Raw genomic sequence first — 19,254 nt, forward strand, 5'->3', positions numbered from 1 at the left:
TCCTCCTTAAACATGATTAAGGACACGGTCATATGCTGTGTACATATTCACCTTGTAAACAAAATGTAAGTAAGATGAAATATGCAATATAAATGAAATCCCAAACATGATTAAGGACACGGTCATATGCTGTGTACATATTCACCTTGTAAACAAAATGTAAGTAAGATGAAATATGCAATATAAATGAAATCCCAATTATAATATTTGCATCTCATATATGATGCCTAATTCTCCATATTCAAGATTTAAGATGGGGAACATATACAGTTGGAGGGGGGTACAGCATTGTGTAAACAGAGCTATGTTACATTGTGTCGTTCTATATGGGAGAATAAAATGAGTGCAAGAATAATTGTCAGACAACACAGAGCTGCTGCTAATGTGTAGACTGAACGTCACTTTATGACTGAATGACAAAATAATCATTTCCATAACACATACAAATAATATAGTGTATTCAAATCACAGCATACAATCAATAAAGGCATTACCATTATAGCTATAACTTTTCTTATATATCATACTTTTATACTTCATGTGATTATTCACAAAACCCCACTAGCAAAAAACGTCATACTCTGCTATGGGGATGAGGATGGTGGCTGCTAGCCTTAGGAATGTGATCGTTGATGGCCTGTGTCTCTGTGGGTGGCTCCCTTTAGCCTCCATTAGCCTCCATTAGCTTTGTAATTGTTTGGTAAATAAAAACACCAACACAATAATTGTTTGGTAAATCAATGTACATATTATTATTATTATGTCTCTGTCTCTCTCTCTCTCTCTATGTCTCTCTCTGTCTCTCTCTCTCGCGGTCCGGGTCGAAAAGTCAGGTCCAAGCGGGTCGAGAGCGGGTCGAATTGTCCGGGTCGAATCGTCCTGGGTCGAAATCTCTGGTGACCGGACAAAGTAAGGGTAATTCATTCAACATTCTGGGATGTTATCATATGACTGAATGGGTTTGGGATGTTATCAGATGACTCGTTAAACTGAATGGTTTCAGGATGTTATCAGATGACTCGTTAAACTGAATGGTTTCAGGATGTTATCAGATGACTCGTTAAACTGAATGGTTTCAGGATGTTATCAGATGACTCGTTAAACTGAATGGTTTCAGGATGTTATCAGATGACTCGTTAAACTGAATGGTTTCAGGATGTTATCAGATGACTCGTTAAACTGAATGGTTTCAGGATGTTATCAGATGACTCGTTAAACTGAATGGTTTCAGGATGTTATCAGATGACTCGTTAAACTGAATGGTTTCAGGATGTTATCAGATGACTCGTTAAACTGAATGGTTTCAGGATGTTATCAGATGACTCGTTAAACTGAATGGTTTCAGGATGTTATCAGATGACTCGTTAAACTGAATGGTTTCAGGATGTTATCAGATGACTCGTTAAACTGAATGGTTTCAGGATGTTATCAGATGACTCGTTAAACTGAATGGTTTCAGGATGTTATCAGATGACTCGTTAAACTGAATGGTTTCAGGATGTTATCAGATGGTTTCAGGATGTTATCAGATGACTCGTTAAACTCCGTCATGCATCAGCCCTTTATCAACACCATGCCATGGAGCCAGTATGGACATTTACTACATATTGACGTTTGTCGTCCGGTCGTGTTGTCCTACTACTCATCATCATCATTTTTCGACCGCGGTCGAGATCATGGATTTCACGATGCCACGCCAGACTTCCTGTTGAGATCATGGATCTCACAACGCCACGCCAGACTTCCCGGTCCTTCATTTCCATCCTCAGTTCCTGCTTTACTGATGCACGTGTCCCTAGCGATAGGGACAGTTTTCTACCTCTGGTCTGCTTCGAGGCAGGACTCGAAGAAGAAGGGAAGATATAACCTCATTGTCAGCTCTGTAGCAGTGGCCGGCAAACTGTGTTCTTCTGGATCGGACTAGTGTAGAAAAACGGGGAAGGTTGCTGTATATTAGATTAGTCGATGGGTGGCTCTTCCAAGACAGATTTTGTGCTCTCATTAGAAGGCGGGAGTGTAAGTGCCATCCAGCCGTTTCTCTAATTTCTTTGAAAGTGTCCATCAGTGGCGTGCACAGACATTTATAGGGGCAGGTGCTCAAGTGAAAAAAAGGGCACCTTGTGCAGCGTGTGGAAACGGCCGGTTGCCTTAATAGTGTGAGTTTTATAGATTGTGGGGCCTAAATAATATATTAGAAGCTTTTTATCAAGAATTGATCAATGTCACCATGGTCCACATACTGTACAGTGTACACTGTACAAAATAAGAAAGGGCACATTGCGCTCTAGCACCCCCTAGTGTCTATCTGTGCACGCCACTGGTGTCCATGTCTCGGAACCATAGAGTAGAATACTAAACCTATAGAGCGTCGCAGTCCCCCCCGCCCCCCCCCCCCCCCCCCCCCCCCCCCCGAGAGACCCGGAAAAGTATTCCCTGTTCATTTTCCTCTTAGACTTTTCAAAAAGTATTAATTTATTTAAAGACGTTTACGCTGCGGACAAAGCCAACTCGAGTTGTGACAAATCATGACAATAAACACAACCTCAGTCTTAACGGGGCCACGTGAGTAAACACAAAGCGAAGTTCTCGTATTATCGCAGTGTCGCCAGCATGTTTCTGCCTCGGGCAGCAGTATAGTTTCACTATGTTTCACTATGTTTCTGCCTCGGGCAGCAGTATAGTTGTCTCCACCAGGCCGAAGGCATGGGGAGAGTATGTTTTGCACTCCGTCCGTGTGTCCGTCCGTCCGTCCTTCCGTCCTTCCGTCCGTCTGCTATCAGCTAATCTCCGGCACCGTTGGCCCGATCCATGCCAAACTGTGCATACACACTCCCTGTATGCCAACGACGAACCTCTGCCCCAAATATTCCTCAACGGCCTGTTATAGCGCCACCATGAGGCCGATTTAGGCAAAACACATTTCTGTAGATAACTCGTACACATTTTATCCATACATCACACAATTCGGTATACACTATCTCCATAGTCATGTGATCAACACGGATCTGCACAATTTCCCATCTTCCATCCTGATTGGCTAAGATTGGCTTCCAAAGCTCACATGATTGGTCCGTTTCGAACAAAATGCCACAAATCAAACACAGTGTCCAATTTCCATGAAATTATACACGCACATTTCCACTAGGCCGAGGACAACATGCCACAATTTTTAAAACTTATTTGGATGACCCTAAGGATCATTAAAAAACCTAGAATGATTTGCATTTTTAGCTTAGATTGACTGGCCTAACATGAAGAGCTCCTATAGCGCTCTGATGCACACTAAAGGCTAGTAAGAAGGGTTTCTAAGTTTGTTGCATGCGGGTGTCATGCACTGCAAATAGACCATTTGTGTTACACGTCGCAGCGTCACATTGCCACATGCACCACATTGCGTGCGAAGGCGTTTTGACCTATGCTTTTACACACTATCCAACTTCCAATTTCTACATTCTAACGATGACTGGGACCATATGATGTCTGCGTTTTGACAAAGCGAGAGAGTGCTGTGAAACTATATTAAGGAACCAAAGTTAAAAGACAAAAAGAAAAAAGCAGTGAAAAAGGAAGTCTCGCTTTGTTGTTAAAACCCAGATCATATATCTCTCTCTCTCATCTAAAAGCAAGTTAAAGCTGCAATCCACAACATCCATGTCCTACTGGGGGATTCGAACCCGGGTCTCCGAGTCCTGCGTGAGAGACCAACATTTTTGGTTTGGATTCAGGCAGTACCACTTGCCAGCCAGTAGGTGTCCTACCTGACATCAGGGTGTAAATGTCTCAATGGAACTGTGGAGCTGTGCTACTTTGAAAATAACGCTTTATTCTTAAAAATAAGTTCCAGATTGCAGCCTTATATACGCATGTCTATGAATTGATTGCATAGGGCCTAAATGGAAACAAGACCGCGAGGACCTTTTTTTTGGTGCTATCCCTTTTGGACTAAGTGTTTGACTGTAGACTCTGTTGCGGTTTATACATTCTGTCTAATAAACTATTCAATCAATCAAAAACAGCTACATCTACATTGTATATTTTGAATCATAATAATCATAAATTCATAACACAGTATAGGGATGTCCCGACACTTTTTGTTCCCGATCCAATACCACAATTTCTGTGTTAGCTGATACCCGATACCGAATACCAGAGAATATTTATAATAATAAAAAGAAAATTACTTATTTTATCTCGTGTTGTTAATAGCAGAATCCTCACTCAAATGTGCACTTGCAGTTTGGGCAACTCGAAAGCAAACTCCACATGCCCCAACATTTTATTTACCTGCCATAGTGTCAACCCCTTACCCCTGTGGCGGATCGGTGGTTAGACTGGCATATTCGCCGATACCGATAAGACCAGAAAGGTACTTTTCCGATACCAATACAGTATCGGGACATCTCTAGTTCTGTATCATCATCATCACCATCATAACGTGGAAGGAACACGTTATTCTGACCAGTTCCTTTCCCCTCCATCAGGCGCCCCGGCTGCCCAGGGGGAGGTAGTTTAGAGACCATGATTACTGCATGTTTGTTGTGAGGGTACCTACCCTAGGGCAGGGGTTCTCAACGTTTTTGGCCGGGGACCCCCGGAAATGCTTTGGCAATGTCTCGGGACCCCCGCCCCGCCCCCTCCCGACCCCCAATATAAATTGACTGCTACAATAACCTTAAACCATTTTGGGCGGGAACCCCTTTTGGTGTTTTAAGCATTGTTATAATTTAGCTATTGAAAAATAGCAGATCTACAAGCTCATAGCGCGCCACTCGGTGTGCTCAAAATAATTTGAGCACAGTCCCTCAACACCCTACCTTCTGAGAGTCTGTGCCTGAGCACAGTCCCTCAACACCCTACCAGGGATATGAGAGTCTGTGCCTGAGCACAGTCCCTCAACACCCTACCTTCTGAGAGTCTGTGCCTGAGCACAGTCCCTCAACACCCTACCAGGGATATTATCTGGGCCCGTTGCTTCTGAGAGTCTGTGCCTGAGCTCAGTCCTCAACACCCTACCAGGGATATTATCTGAGAGTCTGTGCCTGAGCACCAGGCCCGGTTCTTCCTACAGGCCGACGAAGCAACGGCTTCGAGCGCCATGGGGGAGGGGCGCCAAAAAAAACAACAAAAAAAAACATTTTTTTTTTTTTTTTTAACTTTTTTTTTTTTACTCTGTCCCAACTCTGTCTGCCCAGTGTCCCCCCAGTGTCCCCCCAGTGCCCCCCCAGTGCCTCCCCAGTACCTCCCCAGTGTCTCCCCAGTGCCAGTGTCCCGCCAGTGCCTCCACAGAGCCTCCCCAGTGTCCCCACAGTGCCTCCCCAATGGACCCCCAGTGCCTCCACAGTGTCCCCACTGTCCCCCGAGTGCCTCCACAGTGTCTCCTCAATTTTTGGGACAGAGATTTTTGGGGAAAAACAACAAAAAAAGTGTTGTAACCTGCCGTTTTTTTCTTCTTTCTAATTATTTGTTTGGTCCAAAATATTGTTTGTGTTGTCATGAGTTGTCACGACTCGAGTTGGCTTTGTCCGCGGCGTAACCGTCTTTAAATAAATACTTTAAGAAATGTCTATGAGGAAAATGCATTGGGTTTCATTTCCTGGTCCAGGGTAGGAGGCGGGACTGCGGCGCTCTATATTACTGTAGGTCCAGTGGCAGACTGATGAATGGTCTGTCCTCTAGTCTGGAGCCTGACTGACTGTCTCCTGACAGTACACATCAATGATGCACACTCTACCACAGGGGTTCTCAACCCGTGGGTCGCGACCCCTCGGGGGGTCGCCAAATTATTTTAGGGGGTCCCCAAATTATAAAAAAAAAAAAAAAAGATTTATTTTTAAATTTTATTTTCACTTTTTTTCAAAAATAGCAGACCTACAAGCTCGTAGCGCGCCACTCGGCTAAATTATAACAATGCTTAAAACACCAAAAGGGGTTCCCGCCCAAAATGGTTTAAGGTTATTGTAGCAGTCAATTTATATTGGGGGTCGGGAGGGGGCGGGGCGGGGGTCCCGAGACATTGCCAAAGCATTTCCGGGGGTCCCCGGCCAAAAACGTTGAGAACCCCTGCTCTACCACAGCAGTACGGATACTGGATAATACGTTGTGGGTTTGTGCTTTGCGGATAGTAACCCTCACTTGGGTCTAGGTAAACATGACGGCTCAGCCAAAGAAGGCCAAGACCTGCTTGCACTAAAAGCCTGATTTATATATACCGTGGTTGCACATCACACACCAAAAATAGCTGCTAAAGAAAAAGTGCCCCTCGTGGGCACAGGCACCCCATTCGACTGTTTCAGTGCATAGAATATGCGAAATCAACCGTCATCAGGACCATGCAATGGGCCCAGTATGGACATTTTCCACATACTCACTGTTTCAGTATGTCATTATCACCTATTGTGACGGGTGATAATGGTATTTTTGTGTCACTGATGTCAAGGCTGATGTGAGGCACCGCCGAGCGAGGCGCTAGCCGAGCGAGTCGCCGTGCCGAGCGTTGCGAAGGCCACCAGACCCGACTCAGCGCTGTCCGAGTTACGTCCCGATAGGCAGAGAATAGTATATATTAGTAGCCCCTAGTTTCCATGCACCGACAATAGAGTTGGAAATGACATGTGACACCACAATGTCTAGTATGCCAGTATGGCCATATTGGCCGTATTCCAACTCATAACGGTTGATTTTGTCTATTTAATACAGTGATAGCGAGTGACTGCAGTCTAAATTGGGCCTTAGATGTTTTGCTATGAAGGCCTCTTACCTCACTTGGGCATGGTGCTTTGAAAACAGTACTAATGATGATGATGGAGTCTCCCGTCGATCTGACACATGAGTAGACAAACTAGACAAGAAGTTCATTCCTTTTTGCGTGACTCCTCATGTGGGAGCGTAGCCCTATCACTGGGACACACAGATACTGCAGGGAATTTTGTCCAGTGTTGAGGTGAGAGGTCCACGTTTCGCAACTCCACCTTTCCCTGTCGGCAGCTGTATCCTCCCAGTTTGCTGCATCAATGTTGCAGCTCCCGAGGTTGGCCTTCAGGGTGTCTCTGAAGCGGAGAAGGGGTCTTCCCAGCCCACGCTGTCCCTCCTTCAGCTGACCGTAGAGCATTCGGACAACATGACCTGCCCACCGGAGCTGGGCCTTGATGACCAGGCTTTCAACACTGGGTAAACCACACTTCTGCAGGACCTCAAGGCTACAGGATACTGAGAAGTGGTTCACAATGTGCTGGATGTCTATCCAGTATCTGGAGTTTATAGCTGTCAGTGCAACAGTGGAAACAGTACTACCATATTACAATGCTCTGTGTGACAGTGTGTGTGTGTGTGTGTGTGTGTGTGTGTGTGTGTGTGTGTGTGTGTGTGTGTGTGTGTGTGTGTGTGTGTGTGTGTGTGTGTGTGTGTGTGTGTGTGTGTGTGTGTGTGTGTGTGTGTGTGTGTGTGTGTGTGTGTGTGTGTGTGTGCGTGCGTGTGCGTGTGCGCGCGCGTGCGTGCGCGTGCGTGCGCGCGCGTGAGCATGTGCGTACCATAGATAGAGCGTAAAACAAAATTGTGTACAATTTCATGGCGGGGATACGTAGCCTATGTCTGTGAATTTACTCTAATTAATTATATAATGAATAGTGGAGAAATAAATATGAGGCTTGGACAATTATGTGACGGCTGCTTTTGGAAACATATGGGGATGTACACAGTGGGAATTGTGCAGGGCGGCGGTGGCTCAGGGGTAGAGTGGCTGGACCGCAAGGTTGCCAGGTTCAAACCCGGGCTCCCCCAGAGTTAGTGTCGAAGTGTCCTTGAGCAAGACACTGAACCCCTAATTGCTCCTGGTGTGCAGGTTGGTGCCTTGCATGGTTTCCGCTGCCATCGGTGTATGAATGTGTGTGAATTGGTGAATGTAATGCACAATATATGTAAAGCGCCTTGGATAAAGGTGCTATATAAATGCACCATTTACCATTTACAGAGAGAAGTGAGCATGTTCTCTGAAGTGCTAGATGCCTGATACACTGGGGTAATGTGGGGGACCCGTCCCTAGCTGCTCAGACCTTTTGATTTGATCTTTATTTATCTTGAACAAATACATACAAAAGTACAGAAACCTTTGCATACATAATCAACACAATAAATAAGAATGTCCTATACCCCCCCCCCCCCCCCCCCCCCCTCGCTAAAACGAAAGCAGCAAAATTAACACTCATCTTTTACTTTCTCTAATAACAACCTAAAACATGAACCTTGGTTGGGAAAAAAAAGTGTCCTTTAAGGTCAGATAGATTTTAAGGACACTATTGCTATCAGTGTGTAGCCTGGCTAATAAACCAGACTAATATCACACAACACTGTCGCGGTAATCCGCTGGTAGGCAACTTTTTTTTGCCAACGGCTGATTCGGTCTGGTTTATTAACCAGGCTAATACCGCGACAGTGTTGTGTGATATTAGTCTGGTTTATTAGCCAGGCTAAATCAGTGTGGGCAGCGCAGTACACTATGGCAGTACCCAAGACCAACAAGAGGGGGCAGCAACGCGCCGACGGGTGCCCAGTGTGACGGCCCGGGGGGAAATCCAGAAGACGAAGAAGAAGGACAAGCAGGAAACAGAATTGTTGTGGAACATCTTCAGCTAAGATGGCGGAGGAGCAGCAGCAGGAACAACCATCACAAGTGGAGCTGGAGGGTGAGAGAGAAAAACACTATGAACAGCACGACAGGAATGTTTAAAAAACACACAACGCGGCGGGCTAGTCTCTTATCTCTCTGCGGTCAGATGTCACGACGACACCCGTGGCTGTTCGGCAGGGGAACTGTCTGTTGTCACTGCAGCGTCCCCCCCAAATAATCCCAAATAAATCCGGTATAAACAAGATCAGGGGCCAGATGCTGCTGCTGCTCGGCTAGCAGGCTAACTGCTAACGTAGCTCACTGCTACACAAAGGAGGAAAAATATCCCTGATAAAATGACATTATGGTGTTTTTTTATGGCTCTTGGGAGTGTTTAATAAAAGCGTAAACGAGCTCCCGAAGACATGTTAGTTTAGTGTACGTCCTCAGTGTACGCGGTGGTTCTTCCCCGGCGAGGTTGTTTATTAGTTCCACGTCAAAAACATATTGTACTGTTAGTTGTTTTTTGTTTGTGTTAGTGTCATTTCCACTGCAGAGCTGACCCGATTGATTGATTTTATTTCACAGTATGGGTTACATTTCAAACGAAAGCACAAGTCAATACAAAAACTGTTACTCTGTGTGGACGAACCATGATGAAGCACTGTACTTGTTTACAACAGGGGTCCACCATTTTCAATTCATCAGAGACCCAGAAACTTACTATAACAAGGCAACTTGTGTTATGACAACAAAGGCATTGGTATCTTATGCCAAGGTAGAAGAGTAGACAGTCATCATGGCACAAAGGTAACTTTTCTTAAAACAAAACTGTTATCAAAACACTATGAAAGAAAGAACATAAAAAACACACTAGCCATTATATCCACAAAGATGGCAACTGTCAAAAGACCACAGTGACAGTAAAGAAAATGAAAATAGTTTCATTATATAGATATTTCCACTGTTACCTTACATTATTCCACAAAATGGTTTTTTTTTTAATGAAAAGGATATGTAACACTTTGTAATGTGAGGTATAATATTGATTGAAGACGTCCTAAGATAATCGATAAGGGTGAATGTCTCACATTACCGGTTCGCGTTAGCTGAGCTTTGTCGTCCAGCGATTAATGTCATCTTTAATGCGTATTAGGCCCACTGCCAAAGGCACAAGTGGCAGCGGTGGTCGAACGGTTTGCGGAGCGGTCTTGATACCGGAAGGTCGCCAGTTCGAATCCCCGGACCGGCACGTTAAAATTACCACCGCTGAAGTGCCCTTGAGCAAGGCATTGAACCCCTACCATGAAATGTTCTATGAGCAGGGTGTGGCTGTAAACAAGCATCTCGAGCTTAGTCCACTTCCCTGGGTAAACAAAGAACTTTACTTTGCTTTGCTTACCTTTATTCATTTTTGTTCCCTTCTCTCTCTCTGCCAGCAGGAGTTAACTGCCTCGCATATGATGAAGCCATTATTGCTCAGCAAGACAGAATTCAGCAAGAGGTGAGAGCTGTCTCATTTTATCAATGCCAAATGGAATTGTTTACACCAGTGGATTTCAACCAGTGGTCCTTGAGGGGGTTCCAGGTGGTCCCCACGCAGCTAAATGATGGAGAGTTGGCAACCAGATGGATCATTATTTAGATCTTTAACCCATTTTGACCTGAGATCAGATTCTAAAAATGTCTTCTACATCCTGACAGTTTTCTGAAAAAGCTATGTTTCTATGTCAGTCGTTCTTCGATTTTTCAAAAATAGCAGACCTACAAGCTCGTAGTGCGCCACTCGGTGGCGCGCTATGAGCTTGTAGATCTGCTATTTTTCAATAGCTAAAGCATAACATAATGTTAACACCAAAAGGGGTTCCCGCCCAAAATGGGTTAACTCTTGAGAGTGTAAAAAATCATGAACGGGTGCATTTGGAGTATGTAAAATTATTCTTATTTTGATCGTCTGCCTTATCTGTCCTATGGTACCGCTGTCAATACAGCATGGAATTGTGGACAAAATCTTATCCAACAACGACAACATATTCTTTGGTTTTGGGTCTGAGAGGCCAAACGTCATCAAATGGTGGTCCGTGGCTTAAATGCTTATGCAGAATGAATAATGGACCCTGATATGAAATAGGTTGAAAACCACTGGTTTTACACTTTACAGACGAAGATTTTATACCACTAATAATCTACATACGTGCTCTGCTCTGTGTGCCTGTCTGTCCAGATTGCCACCAGTAATCCTTTAGTGTCTGCCAGACACGAGCTGTCAATTCTGCAGTCGGAGTATGCCCAGGAGGACACTATTTACCAGCTCAAGATCAAGGTTAGTCTAACCTCACCAAACGCTTCCTTCAGATGACTGCGCTCACACTGTTTCTGACTGTGACAAGAACCATACTTCGATGCATGTCATTGTGCACATGCTTGTTTGGCCATATAACGTACATAAACATTTTTCTAGAGATGTCCCGATACTGTATCGGAAATATTATTAGCACCATTTGTCACATTTCTTCATGGTGTTATCAACGACAGATTGACAGCACCTAGTCTAGAGTGGCTTATCTTATCGTGGCTTTCAATGTGCTCAACTTCAGGCCTGAAAAGGCACGTTCCACCACACTACCCTCTATGATAGGGAGTGCAAGAGCAAGTTTGTGTATGTCTGGGGGTTGAATACAGCCATGAGCTGAGAAAGAGGGAGTCACGCCTCTGATTGGCATACCGAACGCCCCCTTCCGTTACGTACCCGGAAGCTTGGCAAGCTTCCGCTATGCTTCGTAAGGAATCTCGGGAAAGCTTGCCTCCATTTTGCCTTCCCTCGGGATACAGAAGCCTCAGAGCCGGAAGAGGTGTCTACCTTTTATATGTCTGTTTAGAACGGCCTCCCAGTCCCATGCACAGTAGTCGGGTATATTTTTGCCATTTTGGTTTGATTGTCAGACCTGGGATTGAGAAATAACACAGGTACGAATGGCTGAGTAAGCAGCGTGCGTCCTTTTAGTCAACAATGGACTAATCCCTTTGCGAAAGGGCTGTCAATTATGTCTGTTATGTATCCAGCACACATTTGAAGTGAACCATGCATCATATTACAAGTCACCTCATGTGCTCATTGTGCTGAGCTGGTCCGACTGGTGTGGTGTTGTGTCGTACTAGCTCAAACAAACCAGGTTTGATGCAATGAAGGCCCGTCGAGATTATGTATTTTTGAGATTTTAGAGAGAGAAGTCATTGTGAAATCCTTTAAAACAAATTTGACATGTTGTGAAACTAATGTTATTAATTACCGGGTAATAGAGATTCTGTTTAGAACAATAAAGATAATATTTCCATTTGAGTCCTGGAAAATGTAAACATAATGTAACTTTGATATAAAAAAAATTAACCTTACATTACAAAGAAATCACAGTATTCTTCAGTATTTCCCTCACTCAGTATTCAGCTGATGTTGCGAGACCCGAAACCCCGATGACTTTGGGATACATCACTGAGGATACGTCCCAGGTGTATCCATGCAATGTTTTTTAATTCTTAGTTCTATTTATAGTAGCCTCGGAAACCCAGACGTTTTTATTTCCAGGGAGGAAAAAAAAGTCTGAGTCCACTTCAATTCGGCATAGAGTAGCGCAAACGTCGATCACTCTCTGCTGATTTCTGATCGTCTGCACCTTTGTTAAATTGACGCACACATGTACACTGCACATACACACTCCTCACGCTCTCTGTCGCTCTTATTAATTAGTATCATGTCGCGCAGCTGCGTCTAGATTCTCCCGACGGATTCTGCCGGAAGCTGCCTATGCCATAGAAAGCATAGGTGGACACCAGGCTAATTTATAGTAACTCATAGGAATACGAATAGACTGTGACAACCAGGTATAGTCTGGTGACCACCCGAGAGATGGTTGGCAGCCGGAATGTAGACGGCACCCGGCAGCAGTATGGGTTGGCGCCCCAGACTGTGTCTTACGTGAGGAGGAGGCCCAACAGCCCACGGTAAGGCCTTTAGGAGGGCCATTCAAGCCGCAAGCGGAGCCTGCAGCACCACCGTTCCCCTGCCAGTGGAGCCTGCGGAACCATTGCGGCTCCTGAATGAAGTGTCTGGTGCAACGCACAGGTCCTGCGCTGCACCTGGTGAGAGCACGAGTGGACCTGGTGAGACGTAGGAGGGGCCCGGACAGGAGTCAACCCACAGAGCCTAGTCCTTCCACGCGCCAGACCTCCCAGTCCCGGCAGAGTAGTTCGGGAGAGGTGGAGTGTGTGACCCTGTCTTTCCCTAAAGGGGCTGATCGTGGGTAGCTAGCTACTGGGACGTAAGTCGGGACTTGATCACCCCGGCTGGGTCACCTGAGTGAGGGGTATGATGATGCGAGACCCAAAACTCCGATGACCTTGGGAAGTTGGGATACATCACTGAGGATACGTCCCAGGTGCATCCATGCAATGTTTTTTAGTTCTTTGGAATATACTAGGCAGTAGGCAGTATGTCAAGTAAACCACGAGGGACAAAAATGCTATGGTCCTTTAAATGTTTCACGCTGAGGAAGGCCTGCGGGCCGACGCGTCCGTCATGTATGATCTGTTGGGCATTTGACTAAATAAACAAGAAATCCTCCTAGTGCTGGTGATCTTTTCTAAGACACTATTTCTGCCAAAGCCGTGCACCCGATACACGATAACTGTGAACTGAGTTCTTCTGATGAATGCTCGGCAGAGTCTGCTCGCCTTTCTCTTGTTCAAGTCCTTTGTTAAACGTTGAAATCATGTCATGTGCTTGTTTGTTTGTTGCTTTTAATCAGGACCTACACAAAAAATATTCCTACATTCGGAAGACGCGGCCGGACGGGAACTGCTTCTACAGAGCGTTTGGCTTCTCACATCTCGAGTCCCTGCTGGAAGACAGCAAAGAACTTCAAAGGTGAATGTTATGAGAATTCCACCAGAGGATGTTTTCTTCCCAAGCCTCATAAGTCCACAATGTTATGTTTGTTATTCTCCAGACTTGTCCCCAACCCTAGCCTCTTAGGTCTCGTACCAGACTTGGCCAGTAATAAAATAAAAACATAACGTAAGGTACAACTACTTTTAATATCTGGCACAAATTCAACCAATACAGCATGTAGTTTGATAGATATTTGCACTGTCTGTCTCCTCAGGTTCAAAGCAGTGGCAGCTAAAAGCAAACTGGACCTGGTTAATGAGGGCTTCACTGAGTTTACCATTGAAGACTTCCACAACACTGTGAGTTCAGTTCACTGCCTCTCTGTAACAAGACATGTTGTCGTGGCCACCGAGTGCAATCAGTCCGGAAGAGACACACATCCTGCGGTTTAACCCATTATGGACGGAACCCCTTTTGGTGTTTTAAGCATTATGTTGTACTTTAGCTATTGAAAAATAGCAGATCTACAAGCTCGTAGCACATCACCGAGTTCCGCGCTACGAGCTTGTAGGTCTGCTATTTTTGAAAAATCTTGAAAATGTGGCACAAGTCTTTGAACGTATATTCTTTCAGAGCGAACGTTTTTAACTCAAATCTTTGCTTCCGGGGGGTCCCTGGAACATCATATTTTCAGATGCCTATTACATATAATCTGTAGATTTAAGAGTTATTTCGCTTTTTCAGTCAGTCTGTATACAAGAAGTGAACGGCAGTGCGCATGCGCAAAACCGGTCTAGGATCGCTGAAGAAGGAAAGGCCAAGCAAAAAAAAAGAGAGAAAGAAAACAGCGATCCCGTTTGATATCAATAATAAAGCTTATATGGCGGAGCGTTCCGTCAGAAGCAGTTGACGGTTGGATTTTAATTGGCGGAATGTTCCTACATGAGCAGTTTTTGTGTCAACAACAGGTCTGCTCATGAGGGACGCGTAAAAAAACAACAAAGCTAAACAGAATCCAGGTCTGGTCAGTCGCGTGCGTGCGTGTGCATGAAACGAGCACGCGCGCAACAATTTCACGGGACCGCACTCATGTAAATATGCTTGTGTTGTGTCCCCCCCCCCCCCCCCCCCCCTCGACCTCTCCGCGTGTACAGAAACAAACGCAGGTCTCATTGAAAATGAATTACTAGGCGTGCTAATCGCTGCCTGTTTGAAAGGAATCTTTTCAAATAAATTGGCAGTGGGAGCATGCTTTACAGCAGGGGTGGGCAACTGGCGGCCCGGGAGCCACATGCGGCCCCCACCTTCACTTAATGCGGCCCTCAGGTTAATGTCAGAATTCTGATATAATATTGGTTTCAGCTGATTACAATTCCACAACATGCAAACATGACCCGCTTTAATTACTTCAGTCTAAATTAGTAGCTCAATGCTTCAACACTCGTATAATTAAAGGCATTTGATTTCAATTCGAATATAGCAAGCAAAAATAGCCGATCTACAAGCTCAAAACGTGTCGCAGCGCGACGCGTTTTGAGCTTGTAGATCGTCTATTTTTGCTACGACTAATATATGGCCCTCTGGAGTGAGCGTGGAAATATAGTGGCCCTCTCCATCGTCAAAGTTGCCCACCCCTGCTTTACAGCTTACGGCCACATGATTATAACACGGCTAATGCTGACGCTCAGTGCTCTTGTTTCCTTCTCACCCCTCAGTTTATGGACCTGATAGAGCTGTGTGAGAAACAGCCCAGTCTCCAGGAGGTTCTCGGCTCCTTCAACGACCAGAACGTGTCGGACTATTTGGTGGTGTACTTGCGACTGCTCACGTCAGGCTACCTCCAGCGAGAGCACGCCTTCTTCCAGCACTTCATAGAGGGAGGGCGCTCCGTCAAGGAGTTCTGCCAGCAGGTGGGTTCTCCTTAACCAGTGCACTGCATTTGATCAAAACTTGTATGTATGTATACCCAGACCTAGTAATAAGGGCAGAGGTATGGATAAATATGACGCAATACTGTACCTCCACTGCTGTGTTGACTGATATTTCCGTTCTTGAATTCTTGTATTTGTTTTACTGAGGTTGAGGTTAGGAATAAGGTTCGGGTAAGACAGTTTTACTGAGGTTAAGAGGAATAAGGTTCGGGTTGTAGGACTAGTAGCATGCCAAAGTTTGTGCTATTGCCATTGAGAATGCATTGGGCGTTTAAGTTAAATAACTCAGAAACTACAAATAATTTCAAAGTAAAAAGTTCCAGCATTTGTCTCCACAGTAAGCTGAATTATAAAATGTGTGAATGGAGTTTCTCTGTGACAGTGATTTTTTGACGTACCATAGAGCTGCCATTGAGCCCCATTATAATTTTCTCAAATTTGAAAGCACTATATTTCTAAAACTATGAAACATTTCAAAGATTCCTTTTCAGGCAAACATGTCCACCGTAAGATGAACCTAAATAGGTTTGAATGGGGTTTCTAGGTGTAAGTATGTAGGACTAGTAGCATGCCAAAGTTTGTGCTATTGCCATTGAGAATGCATTGGGCGTTTAAGTTAAATACGGGGGGGACATATTTTGACAGCCTGTCATAATTTCTCCCCCCTCCCTATTCCAAAGCCCCCCCGGGTACATTATATATTTAAACTATTTTCAGCAATGGTACACTTATTTTTTCAGTGGGTAGATCTTGTTGAGCTGGTCATTTTGAAAGTAGATCTCACGTCATAAATGTGTGGGCACCCCTGGGTTAGACAGTTTTACTGAGGTTAAGATTAGGAATAAGGTTAGGTTTACCTTTTCAAATATATATATAGTGTACAGGTGCTGAACGACTACGCACACTGGAGAAGGAAGGGAAGTTCGCATTGTGTAGATCGTAGAAAAAATTATTCGCTTGACATTTCAACTAGTTCTACATGATTCTTGCTCAAACGTGATCTCAACTCCACAGGAATTGAGATCACAATTCTCAAACGATTCTCATCTTTTTCCATGAAAATATTGGGTCCTAATAATAAGTCTTTAGTCTGTAGTTGCTGAACATTACTACGTTCAAAATGTGGCACCTGGAGCCAACTGCTGTGGCTTTAAACAGACAACATCAAAGTGCTTGACCTAAACCTCTCTTAAAGTATTTCTCTTGTAACAAAAACATAAGAGTAACTAAAATAAATTGGACAGCCAACTAGTGCTGCACCATTCTTGCTCAATTTCAGAAATGAGATTGCATACCGTAAGTAAATAATTCAGAGGCTTATTGTCTGTATCAGCCAGGGTGCGGGGAGTGAGTCTATCCTCGTTTCAATGCGCTAGACCTCTGGGAGATGGATTGCTGAGGTGGAGCGCAACGCCTACCATCAGCTCCCAGTACTTACCGCACAGACTTCAAGCCGTGCTCCTCATGCGCTGAGTTGGCGGTGCCGGGGGATCGAACCCATGACTTTGCGGCCGAAAGGCGAGTGTTCTACCCACTGAGCTACCACGGACACCGATTGCATAGGTGTCTGAATCTAGATCTCAATCTTTTTTTCCAATTAATTGTGTAGCACTAGTTTCAACCCAAGCTGGTTTGATTGATTGAACACTTTATTGGCTGAAATGTAATCAGTACAGGGTACAGTCAAACAGAAATGTAATCAGTACAGGGTACAGTCAAACAGAAATGTAATCAGTACAGGGTACAGTCAAACAGAAATGTAATCAGTACAGGGTACAGTCAAATAGAAATGTAATCAGTACAGGGTACAGTCAAACAGAAATGTAATCAGTACAGGGTACAGTCAAACAGAAATGTAATCAGTACAGGGTACAGTCAAACAGAAATGTAATCAGTACAGGGTACAGTCAAACAGAAATGTAATCAGTACAGGGTACAGTCAAATAGAAATGTAATCAGTACAGGGTACAGTCAAACAGAAATGTAATCAGTACAGGGTACAGTCAAACAGAAATGTAATCAGTACAGGGTACAGTCAAACAGAAATGTAATCAGTACAGGGTACAGTCAAACAGAAATGTAATCAGTACAGGGTACAGTCAAACAGAAATGTAATCAGTACAGGGTACAGTCAAACAGAAATGTAATCAGTACAGGGTACAGTCAAATAGAAATGTAATCAGTACAGGGTACAGTCGAACAGAAATGTAATCAGTACAGGGTACAGTCAAATAGAAATGTAATCGGTACAGGGTACAATCAAACAGAAATGTAATCAGTACAGGGTACAGTCAAATAGAAATGTAATCGGTACAGGGTACAGTCAAACAGAAATGTAATCAGTACAGGGTACAGTCAAACAGAAATGTAATCAGTACAGGGTACAGTCAAATAGAAATGTAATCAGTACAGGGTACAGTCAAACAGAAATGTAATCAGTACAGGGTACAGTCAAACACATCCGAAAGGGATCACCAGGGATCAAGGATGCCAGGGATTTTGCATTTTTTGAGGGAGGGAGTCAGGGCATTCCACACTTGTGTGGCAGTGCTTTAGAAGGAGAATATGGTCTTCATCAAGCTCTTTTCATGCACAGCCTGTTAGCCACCATACAAACTAAGCACCCTTTCTCTTCCCCCCCCTTCCCCCACCAGGAGGTAGAGCCGATGTCTAAAGAGAGCGACCACATTCACATCATCGCCTTGGCGCAGGCGCTGGACGTGTCCATCCTGGTGGAGTACATGGACCGGGGCGAGGGGGGAACGGTCAATCACCACGTCTTCCCCGAGGGCAGCGAACCGCGCGTTTTCCTCCTCTACAGACCCGGCCATTATGACATCTTATACAAATAATAACTAACCCTGCTGCCCTCAAACTACCCCCTCCACCGAACAACAGATTCTCCTCATCCATCCCCCCCTCCACCCCCCACCACCCCGGTAGACGACAACAGTGGGTAAAAACAAAAAAGACCAAAAAAAGAGAAAAGAAAACAGCCACGTTTACGATGCATATATTATGTGTACGAAGATTACACTTATTTGAGAGGAAGAACTAAATATGTAAAAAAAAAAGAAAAAAAAGAATGATACGTTACCTTATCCCTCACTCCAAAGTTTTTCTTTGCCCCCAAATCATCACAAAATGGTTAATTAAAAAAAAGAAAATGTAAAAGAAAAAAAAAATCTTTGGAAGAATAGAAGTGACTCCAGGCATTTAGAGTTGTACAGGTTTTTTTTTTTTTGTGGTTGTAAATGTTATCTACTTGCTTTTTTGTTGGATTATTTTCCTTTGTTACACTGCGTTTCATTGAGTTTTATTAAAGGGATTTACATCTTAATTTTTGTGTGAAGTTGACTTATTTAAGAGAAAAGTTAAGCATTTTTAACTAATGATTAATTTACTGAACATTCCATGCATGTACTGCAGGTATTTGACTGAAAATATTAAAAACGGGTACTTTGATCATGGCTGCTTTTGAAAAAAATGGAAATCCTTCATGATACACATGTTGCCAGGTGGACAAAGAAAAGTAACTGGCCATGATGTCCACAACAACCATGATCTGTGGACAGAGTTGGTCTTTGTCAACGAAAGTTTGCATGCTGCAGTTGTGCAGCCAAGATACCAAACAATTCACCAGCAGATGGCGCAGGGGGACGATTGGATAATGAGTTCAAGCTAGTCGGTGTAGTTGGTATCTTAGCCCCGAAGGAACAACTAGTTTTTACCAATACATTTTATTTGACACTCATACATATGTATAAATATTCTGTGCTAATTTCCAAATATATATATAAAGCTAAACCTAGAGTTTAATTTCAGTAGAGTGACTA

The 19,254-nt window shown here is 44.2% G+C and overlaps 2 protein-coding genes across 3 annotated transcripts in view; one reads left to right on the forward strand and one right to left on the reverse strand.

The window, feature by feature from the left end:
* LOC306913842 (GTPase IMAP family member 8-like) overlaps positions 1-7,108 on the reverse strand; it is a gene marked incomplete at both ends in the record, with an annotated part of 36,976 nt that extends 29,868 nt beyond the window's left edge. Inside the window, 2 exons of the mRNA XM_079490652.1 lie at positions 6,790-6,818; positions 6,969-7,108. Coding sequence (XP_079346778.1) covers positions 6,790-6,818; positions 6,969-7,108 — 169 coding nt within the window. The remainder of the gene's footprint in view (positions 1-6,789; positions 6,819-6,968) is intronic.
* Positions 7,109-8,579: 1,471 nt separating this feature from the next.
* Positions 8,580-18,758, forward strand: LOC306914197 (ubiquitin thioesterase OTUB1-like). 2 transcript variants are annotated; one of them, XM_079491177.1, is made up of 7 exons: positions 8,580-8,678; positions 10,045-10,106; positions 10,827-10,925; positions 13,405-13,523; positions 13,762-13,846; positions 15,203-15,397; positions 18,073-18,758. In XM_079491177.1, exons 1-7 carry the CDS (start codon positions 8,630-8,632, stop codon positions 18,268-18,270), a joined length of 807 nt encoding a protein of 268 aa, XP_079347303.1. In that variant the 5' UTR covers positions 8,580-8,629; the 3' UTR covers positions 18,271-18,758. The 2 variants fall into 2 exon arrangements, with proteins under 2 accessions (XP_079347303.1, XP_079347302.1); XM_079491176.1 differs by having other exon boundaries at positions 8,599-8,678; positions 10,042-10,106.
* Positions 18,759-19,254: the final 496 nt, after the last annotated feature.

This window comes from Electrona antarctica (genome assembly GCF_951216825.1).
Source record: "Electrona antarctica genome assembly, chromosome: 21".
Classification (NCBI taxonomy): Eukaryota; Metazoa; Chordata; class Actinopteri; order Myctophiformes; family Myctophidae; genus Electrona; species Electrona antarctica.